This window comes from Mauremys reevesii, linkage group 2 (genome assembly GCF_016161935.1).
Source record: "Mauremys reevesii isolate NIE-2019 linkage group 2, ASM1616193v1, whole genome shotgun sequence".
NCBI lineage: Eukaryota > Metazoa > Chordata > Testudines > Geoemydidae > Mauremys > Mauremys reevesii.
In genome coordinates, this window is record NC_052624.1 from 219,365,748 (window position 1) to 219,375,679 (window position 9,932).

At 41.4% G+C, this 9,932-nt stretch overlaps 1 protein-coding gene across 2 annotated transcripts in view; it reads right to left on the bottom strand.

The window, feature by feature from the left end:
* OPRK1 (opioid receptor kappa 1) overlaps positions 1 to 8,525 on the bottom strand; it is a 40,698-nt gene extending 32,173 nt beyond the window's left edge. The window contains exon 1 of one of the 2 annotated variants that reach the window (XM_039524800.1): positions 8,248 to 8,525. In XM_039524800.1, coding sequence (XP_039380734.1) covers positions 8,248 to 8,513 — 266 coding nt within the window. In that variant the 5' untranslated portion in view covers positions 8,514 to 8,525. The remainder of the gene's footprint in view (positions 1 to 8,247) is intronic. The other variant, XM_039524799.1, reaches the window with a different exon arrangement.
* Positions 8,526 to 9,932: the final 1,407 nt, after the last annotated feature.

The following is a 9,932-nucleotide window of genomic DNA, read 5'->3' on the forward strand; positions in this document are numbered from 1 at the left end:
TTTTTTCTAAGACATTAGACAAACTAGAGCGTACAAGCTCCTCTTTTCCCTTAGGAATGAACGCACATAGCTGTGACACTGCCTGTTGTTAAAACTGTTTTTAATCCTAGAGAATTATTCAGACCACTGGAGGCTTGCGAAATAATTTTCAAAGAAATACAGGATTGGCGGTCTTGGAGTTTGATGACAGCAGTTCTTCTGAGTAGGTGACCTCCTGGGGCAATCAAGACAGAGCACATTGAAGAGGTGAATCCAGAATGAGTGAAACAACAGACACATAGCTCCCATGGTGGCTGTGTACAACACTGTGATAGCAATTCCATAATTAAAATTGTAACTCAGTTTCCATTACAAATACGCCTTTCCCTCCCTTCTAGCTGTCTCAAGACAGCACCATTTTGCCTGAATTTTTTCCTGTGAAGTCCCTAGTCAGAGTCGCATTTGCAGGGGCCAGAAAAAGTTCTGGTGTAAAGGGACAAGGCCTGTTCGCATATGAAATTTTAAAAATGTGGTTTTCCCTTTTAGAAGCATATTCTAAGGTATTTGATGTTGTCATAGCTCAAAAATGGCTTGCTGTAGAAATGTAATATAAACATTGCTCAAATGAGTTATGTAGGCCTGGCCGGACGTGAGTAATTGGACATGGGTGAAGCCTCATTTCTTGGGAGACAGTATCAGGAAGGTAAATGGATCAGTAGATTGGAAACAATGTCGGTATTACCTAAGAGAAGTGGGGAACACCCATGGAATCATTCACAATGGGCAAGCTAACAATGGACAAAAAAGGCCTGGAATGTAAGATGAGGTTAAAAAGTAAATTGTGTATGGACAGTGTGTGGGCAGAGCATGCTGTAAAGGGATTGGTTTCTCCAAAGTAACCAAGCCAATCCCCAAATATGTAATGCAATGTATAGTAAATGCAATGTAATGTATGTAAATGTATATAAAGGAAGAGATTTTCTGTTTAACTGTGAATGTGTGGTATGCTCTATACCCTTCCCCCCATGCTGGAGTCTAAGCCAGTCAGTGTAGCTTTGCTAAATAAAGGAATCTAAGTGAAGAGACTGGAGTAAAATGGAGTTCTTGGACAACTGAGTGCAAGAGGTCTCGGGAGAACCCCAACACAGTGGTACACTGACTCAGATCCCCTCATCTGGAGCAGGCAATGTAGACATCCCTTAGTGTGAGGGTTGCAACCTAGCATTAAGGGAAATGGCATTGGAAGGGTTTAAAGGTTTAAATATGAGGCACCACGCTTCTTTAGCACCACGCTGAAGAAGTGAGTTAAATGTAAGGGCAAACCCTAGAGAAGTATTCAGGTGAAAAAGGAAATCCAGAGAGTGGTATTAGATTAAACAAAAAAAGAATGCTTAGCAGAGCACAGCAGAGCTCCATTGAATTCCATAAATAAATAAATTATTTGCAGAGCACAGCAAAGGTCTGTTGGGTGCCACTGAAATTTTCAAAAGATAGGACCCATTGGCAGCCATGGAAAAAAAATCTAGGTTTTTTGTTTGTTTTGTTTTAAATCCTGAGTCCAGATCAATGCAGCAGCAATTTTACGAAGATTATTTCTGGTGGCTAAAACTTTACAAATGAAATGTGCTACCCGGAAGGGTGAACGCAAAAAAGCACAAAGAAGAAATCAGAGATGTAGAGGAGGAAATAGACTAAGACTCCAGAGAGGACGGAGAGAAAACAGTGTCTGTTATGTTTTTGCATAAATCCAAAGTAAAAAGCAGCCATCCTTCAAGGACTGTATTTAGTGAGTACAACTTTTCAGGCAAAGTGTATTAAGTTAAGGGATAAGTGCAAAAAAACATAAAAGATAAGTTCAGAGACACTGAAAATAAGCAGCTGAGAAATGTGTCACCGAAAAATAAGTCAGTGATTTGAGGAAAAAGAATAAAGAGTTAAAAGGGTTTTTGCACAAACTGACACTGCAGAGCTCGGAGGAGACTAGATAGTTGAGGGTAGTGCAAGTAATAAAGTGTTAAAGAGGATGTTGACTGTGTTGGGTATTGTTAAGAAAGAGAATGGTTGGTTTGATAACTAAACCCCGTTACAGCAGTATAACTTGGTGCTGTCATGCCTGGTAAAATCCTTAGTAACCAAAACAAATGATGCAAAAAGGAGTTTAAGTAATGACAGCTACCACCACTATGTTTTTCCCCCCATGAAGAGTTTACCTCCCTTCTAAAGGAAATGGGCTCTTCCCAATGAACATATTTGTAAATGATCAGTTATCCCGGCTGCTGCAGGCACAGGGACAATCTGATTTAACTTGTTTAACTCTGGATGATTTAATTAAAATCACTTAAAAGGAAATAGGGCTTAACTGCTTCTGAATGTACTAATAAGGATGTAACCTGGGCACAGAAAAGGGAGGTAATAAATTGTAGTGCTAAGTTAAAGGAAAAAATAAATGAAACACCAGCTGAAACTGCCAGTCAGAAAAGTTTCTGATGAGGTAAAAACTAAGTTGTACGTGGACAGAGCATGCTGTACAGAGATTCTTTTCTATAAAGTAACCAAGTCAATCCCAAAACGTGTGATACAATGTATAGTATATGTCAGGTAATGTGTAAATACATATATAGGAAGATGTTTTCTGTGTATCTTTGGATGTGTGGTACATGCGATACCCACCCCCTGAGCTTAAGTCTAATCAATTCAGCATAGCTTTGCTGTATGCCAAAAGCTGTGATGCTGTATTAGCTGTATGCCTGATAAATGATTCTGAGTGACAAGAGTGGAGTTGAACTGAGTTCTCTGGCAGCTGAGTGGAAGAGTTCTCGGAGGAATCCCAACAATTTATAATACAACCAAGATTCTATATAGCTCTTTTCATCCTTTGATCTCAAAACACTTTACACGGGAGATAAATATTAGCCCTCTTTTACGGGTGTGGAAACTGAGGCAAAAGGAGGTGAAATGGCTTGCTGAGGATCCAGGTCAGTGGCAGAGCCAGAAACAGGAACCAGGTCTCCAGAGTAGAGATGGGAAGATAATGGATTTTCCAGTTTATTGGCAATTTAATAAAAAAAATCAACAAAAGTTTAATTTTGGGTCATACCAAAAATGACATTTTTTGACAAATTGAAAAGTTTTGAATCAAAACAAAATGTTTTGGTAATGTTAAAAGGAAACATTTCATGTTGTTTCACCCTCAGGCATTCTGATAAAAGCCAAGGAAACGATTCATAAAACGACTGGAGGAAGGAGAGGCGGTGATGGTGCCACCCACTCCCTCATAAACTTTAGCCCAGTGATTAGGGCACTCACCTGGGATTTGGAAGATCCCAGTTTAAATCCCTGCTCCAGTGACTAATCATTTATGAAAAGCAGAACAGCTTCAAGAGGAGAGATTGAGAAATCTCCATGTCAGAATATCCTGTAGGCCAGTGGTTAGGGCATTCTTCTGCAATGTAGGAGACCCACATTCAAATCCTTCTGCCTCATCAGGCAGAAAAGGGAATTGAACCTGGGTCTCCCACAACCCAACTACATACCCCTAAATTTATAAGGGACAAGGCTAAAGTGTATAAGGGGAGAGCAGTTGCTTCCTCTGCCTCAGTCATTTTATGACTCCTTTCCTTTGATTTTGTCAAAATGAAAGTAAAAAGGAAACATTTGGGTTGAAAGGAAATGTTTTGGTTCAACATTACTGAAATATTTTGACCATTTCAACTTCAATTGAAATTAATCAGCAAACTCAATATGAATTCACTAATAGATTCAGTTGACCCAAAAGTGCATTTTTCAACTAACAAACTATTTGTCGAAAAATTTCACCCAGCTTGACTCTGGAGTCCCAATCCACCAGGCCACACTTCTCCACTAGTACCACTGACTTCTTGCTCCCTCTTCTATCTTCTACCTCACTTCTACCCCCGACCCCACCAGGGATGGAATGGCTGAGTTGGCGTTCTCCCACTTCTAACCTCCCACCAGTAGGGTATAGACTCCCACAATGATGGTGAAGGGTCTCTCTTTACTCTGCTATCTAGGCTCTGATATGGCCTTTGTGGCAGGGTCAGCCTCCCCAGAACACCTTTTTCCCATTATCTCTCTCAGAACATGCTGCTGATAAATTTAAACAATAGTCCCAAAGGAAATGTAAAATAAATGAGTCTTCCACCCTTCCTGAGCTACTCTTCTACCCTGCTTTCTCATAGAGTACTGATTCTCTGTACTTTCTTCCTGGAGGCCCAGCTCCTACCCAAGTCACTGACTCTTGGGGATTCCTCCCTAGAGCTCTTCCCTCAATTTGGTTCTCCACAGGCTGGATCCTTATTCCCAGTCTCTCCAGACAGTCTAACTGGGGTTCAGCTGTCTGTAGAGCCTGCCACAGACATCTCCTTTTCTCCTACTGCCCTCTCCCATCAGGGCCAGTCACAGAAGACAACCTCCTTTCTCTCTCTCTCTTCCCTTCTGTCACCAGTGACTGGACTTCACTTATTTTGTGCATTCCATGCCCACACCTCCCCTTTGAATGTGGTGTTATTGAGGAAGCCTGGGTATCTTTATCCTCAACCTCCTGTTCCCAGTTCTACTCCCTACAGGTATAGGTTTTCTCTTCACCCCTTCTTGATAGTGCCTTTTCTTCCACCTTCTTCTCCACTGTCCCTACCTTATCTACTGAAGTAGAGATTCACTCTTCTTTCCCTCCCCATTGATTCTCATCACCTACCTCTTCTCCCCTTTTTTCTACAGCTTCCCCCATTGATGAGGGCCTCATTGAAAGGCTGCTTTCTCTCACTCCTCTTTACCTTCTTTCCCTACTCTTTCTTTTCCCCAGTCCCCTTCACCACAAAAACAGAAGCTCTCTCTTTTATCCTCCCTGGTGATGGGCCTGCAGGTGTGGGTTCTCATTTCTCCCCTTTCCTCCTCCCCAGCATCAGGGGTTCTTTTATCTTTCTCCCACTCTCTTCCCACAGAGTTAGAATCCCCCAGGTGGTAGGTGTTTTCTCCTCAGTCTGTCTTTGCCCCTTAGTTCTTTTTTCCTTTCTCATTGTTGTCTCTTGAGGAAGGGCTCTTCTCTACTTCTGTCTCTTCATCTTTGGTCCTATTTCCAAGGGGATGCAGTTAAAGAGTTCTCTTCTCATTCCTCCCTTTTCTCTCATGGGGGGATGTAGTCCCCAGGTGAGGACTTGCTCTCTCTCCCCCTCCCTGCTCTGGAGAGGTAAACTTCATTTCCCTCCAGTGTTACTATAGCCCTCTGAACAGCTGGCCCTCAGGCAGAAGTCTTTGAAAGTCTGAATTTACTGACCAGAGGCCTAATCCAGACCACCAGTCAGCTCAGACACTACAGATCTAAGTCAGGGACAATGGCTACATATTAGAGCTGCCTGGAAATTTTTTGACAAAACTGTGTCTTTTTGTTGTTGTTATTGATGAAAAATGCCAAAATTAAAAAATCAATATTTCACAGATATATTTTGATGACATTTTAAATGAGAAAGTTTCTCAGGTCTGGGGCAGATGCACATGAAAGAGAGAAACTCCAATAAAAAACCCAAACTTTTTGATCCAACAATGGACTTTTAAACAAAATTCCACTTCACTAAAACTTTTGAAAGGTTTTGGTTTTGTTCCGCATTGGCACAAAGACAAATTTCAAAACCTCAGAAGTTTGCAAGAAACAGAATGAACATTCTCCGGAGAGCTCGACTAGATATTCTTCCCCATTTGGCCGTCTAGAAGGGCAGGGAGGGGGGGAGACAGCTAGTGAATCAAAGTCTCAGTTCCATCTCAGTCTGCTCATAAGCCAATTAAGTCAGTCTTTTTGGGTCAGGAAAATCAGCTTAAGAGACACCTCCTTTTCTTTGTGGTTTAGCAAAAAGCTGTTTTAACAGCTCCAAGAGGGGTGAGGAATAGGGCAGACCTGTCTACTCTGCAGCTTTTGGCTGGATGTTAGCTGGTTTAGGTAGCCCTCCAGACTGCTCCTCACTTCTTCTGCCCTTCAGCAGGTCCCCCAATGCTTCTGTGGGTCTCCTGCATGTGATACAATATTGCCAACTTTCACAATCTTATCCTGAGTCTCATGACATTAGGTGTCTTATTTAAAGCCCGACCTCTTTTAGGCAACTGATTACCTGAAGAGCTAAAGAAGTAGCAAGCTGGAGTCTCCCCATCCCAGCATCAATGCCTAGCAACAGTACTGATGTTAGGAAGAGAACAGCAGCATTAGCCTGAAGGGGTTGTACGGAGTAGAAACATCAGTGAGGGACATCACATGAATTCCCCCACATGTCTGGGGAGTAAAAAAATAAAAAGAGGAGCAACAATGTGTCATCATCCTCCCCCTCAAGACTGCTAGGGGCAGCAGGGAAAGGAGAAGAATAAAGAAATGAAATGGCAGAGGGAAATGACTTTCCCATGCCACTTTCTCCAAAGCTTCCCACAGAGCTGGTGTTTGTGGAGAAAAGGAGTTTGTTGCAACATATAAAATATATTTTTCACTGGATTATGAAAAATCAGATAGCGACACTCAATGCAACACCAACTGGAATATTTCAAATTAGGGTTTCTTATATATTTTATATATTCTAATGATGTCAGAGCATTTAAACCATTTGTCACAGAGAAATAAGGGGAGGGGAAGGGGGAAGATATTGTGAACAATCTCAGGCTTTTCCATGTAGAAATACAGGTAGGGGAGACACAAAGAGGAAAGAGCAACAAAAAAAGCTGAGGTGGAGAACAGAAAGAAATGCATAACTAGCAGGGGATGCCAGAAAAAAAAATCTCAAGAGGGAAGAAGTAAGAGAGAGAGAGAGGAAATACACACAAGCCAGTATAATACATATTAGCTTGTTTTCAGGGTTGAGGCTCTGAGTTTATTTTGGCCGCCCATCTAGTTAATTGTCACTATTAGACTGACAGCTTAAAGAAGTTCTCCCCTTATGACTGAGGGAGTGTCAGGGAAAGACTCCGTCCTCCCTATACATTAGGGATTTTATTTTCTACTGTATGTAAAGGACAGAGTAGATAGCAGGTAGCAGTATAAAATTTACAGCCTGGAGCAAACTAATTATTTCACATTGACAAACAGGCATCTTATTTACTGTGTTGATTTTTAAAGGGATTTTATTTTTATTTTCAAGGGGCTTCACCTGATTGTAAATAACAACTACATTGTCTTCCACCTAACTTCAATCTGAATCAAGATTGACGTTTTTTCCTCATTTTGGAACTGCTTGACCCAAACGAGGCCAGAACCTTTTGAATTCATATCAGCTTAATTTTCATATATGGACTTATCTTACTCAAGCACTAAAATGTTCCAGAAAGTGAATTGCACAGTGTTTATTGCAGGATTCAAATACATTATGAAGCAGGAGACCAAAAGGTTGAGTGATTTCACTCACCAAGAAGTGAGCTATAAACCTTCTGAGCTGCACCATATGGCGTACTTTGATACAGTAATTGCACAGGGAAATTATAAAAATAGAAAGAAAAAGTCACACCTCATCATTTCCTGGGGATTAAAGATATACATCAATATACATGTGTAAATATGACTGCATTTAAATGAGCTATTTAGAATGAACACCAATTAGTGCAAATAAATCTCTCTTTTGTCCTGGCATTTGGAATACGAAAAGCAACCCCTAACAATGCTTACTTTGATTTTATCAGGCCCAAAAGCAATAATGGCATTTAATCCTGGAAACTATCATAATAGCCTAATTTAAAGAAAAATTACTCCCATCTTTATATTCAGAATTTCCAAATTTTTATAAAGTCTTTATCTTAAAAAAAAAAAAAGTCAGTAAAAGATAATATGATAATACAATAATGCAAACTGGAACCATAAACAATTCCTTTCTTTTATGGTGCCTCACCCAGGAAAAGGATGCTTTGCAGAAGAAGTTTCCTTATTCTAGTTCATCTTTTTTCTGTAACATTAACTGCTTCTGATCCTTGCAGGGGCTCTAACCACACATTTCCAGTACACAGCCAGGCAGCACCTCCGCTCCTCCAACTCACAGGCTACAGAATTTATAATTTTCTAATCCATTTCTCCTTTGGGTTTCTAGTTGTACTCCCAGGCAAAAGTCAAAATGTGAATAGCTACCAACTAGCTCAGTCACTTCCCTATGGCTCTTAGGATATGCACCTTATATCTCCCAAAGAGCTTTCTCCCCACCCCTTCCCTTGTGTCCCTTCCAATGGGGTATCATTTGAAGCCTCCTTAGTGTGGTACTCAAAAGCCAAACAGTTCTCCCCAAGATCCCTTACCTGATGATGACAAACATAACCAGAGAGTTGCCCACCAAGCCAACCACAAAGACCACAGAGTAGACAGCAGTGATGATAATGGGGATAGCTGGGGAAATGTTCGTGTGGTTCTGCTGCAAGTCTTCAAAGCCACCAGTGGCATTGTTGCCATATTCAGTCCAGCCCAAGAACCAGCTGCTGCTGCTGGGGAGGAGGCAAGGGCCTGGAGAGCAGGTGGAGGGTGGCTCCTCACGGAAAATGTGCACGGGGGGCTCCATGGGATCCATTGTTACCACATGCAGAGAGCAGGATGGGACAAGGATGGAGACAGCAGAAGGCAAATAGGCTTGAAAGAGAAGAGAGAGAATGAAACACACTGTGCAAACTTTCCATTCAAACAGACCTGCATTTCAAAATCATGTGTGTGGGGGGTGGGAGGGTCAATGATGGGGAGAGGGGATATTTTAATAAGCAGAGGTTTAAGTAAATCCCGTTTAATTTAATGCAATATTTTAAAATCTCATCATTGTTTAATCTAAGAGGTAAGTGCTGGTAAATGCTCTATGAGATGCATGGCTAAAGTTTCCTCCACTTAGAGATTACACATTAGGAACAAAACAGAAGAGAGACCATAAGAATTTAGAAACAGCTCAGTTCCACTCCTCTGGTTTCCCCCTCCCACCACATTTTTTTAAGTCAAACAGTGCCTTAATCTCTAGGTGTTCTTACTGCCTTGACTACAATGAAGGTGGGAGGGGACGCACCCCCTTCACCTCGATTGTGTGCCTTTCTGCCCTGATTCAGATGTGACACCTTTAAATGAGATCAACAAAATTTCAATAATTACCTCTTTCAGTCCTGAAAAAGGAGCAGAGTCCCCAAATGCTTTTAGGAGTAGTAGAGAAGCATCCTTTCAGCTCTTGGAGGTGTCACTCTTCTTCTAGGACGTTTGAACCTGGAGCATCTATGCCTCTGGAGAGCTGAAAACGTGCTGGAGATGGAGCTGAATCCGAGTCTTTAGCTCCGAGGTGGCAGCAGCTGCTGATGCTACAACTCCCTGCACTTCCCCCTTTTACACTCACACACTCTGTCTCACTCTCACTCTGTCAGGGCTCCAGCAGCACTCTGCATTAACGCACACATTCTCCTCTATCTCAGTCCCTGCAGCTCAAAAGCTCACATGACTTCTGTCTAAACACTGACAGGCAGACAAGTTGAAAGGAAAGACAGACAATAAATTCTACACTAAATGAATGTATCATTTCTATACACTTTTCCAAGTTGTCTTTCCCATTTTTTCCCTCCTAGGCAGTTTTAAGGCCTTCATGCAATGGTACTTGCTCCGTTACTGAATATTCCAAATTTTGCTAACTAGAAGACACTGGACAAAACAGGAATCTCAAATGAAACCCTTTTGATTTTTTCCTGTTAATGGAAAGTTTGCACATTGTGTTTCATAATATATTTTGGGGAGGGCAGAATGTAGATTCATGAAACTGGATCCAAACAGTTCCTCATTGGGAGGTTCTGTAATATTTCATTATATCTCTAGCAAGAAGTCAATTAGGAGAGGTCTAGGGAAAGTTATAGGAAGAAGCTCGGCAGGGAAGCAGAGAGTGAGACAGTAGATTTAGATAAAATATCCTTGTTCTTTTTCGCATAAGCTTCCTTGTACAGTGTTAAAAGAAAGCAGCTCTTTTGTGAGT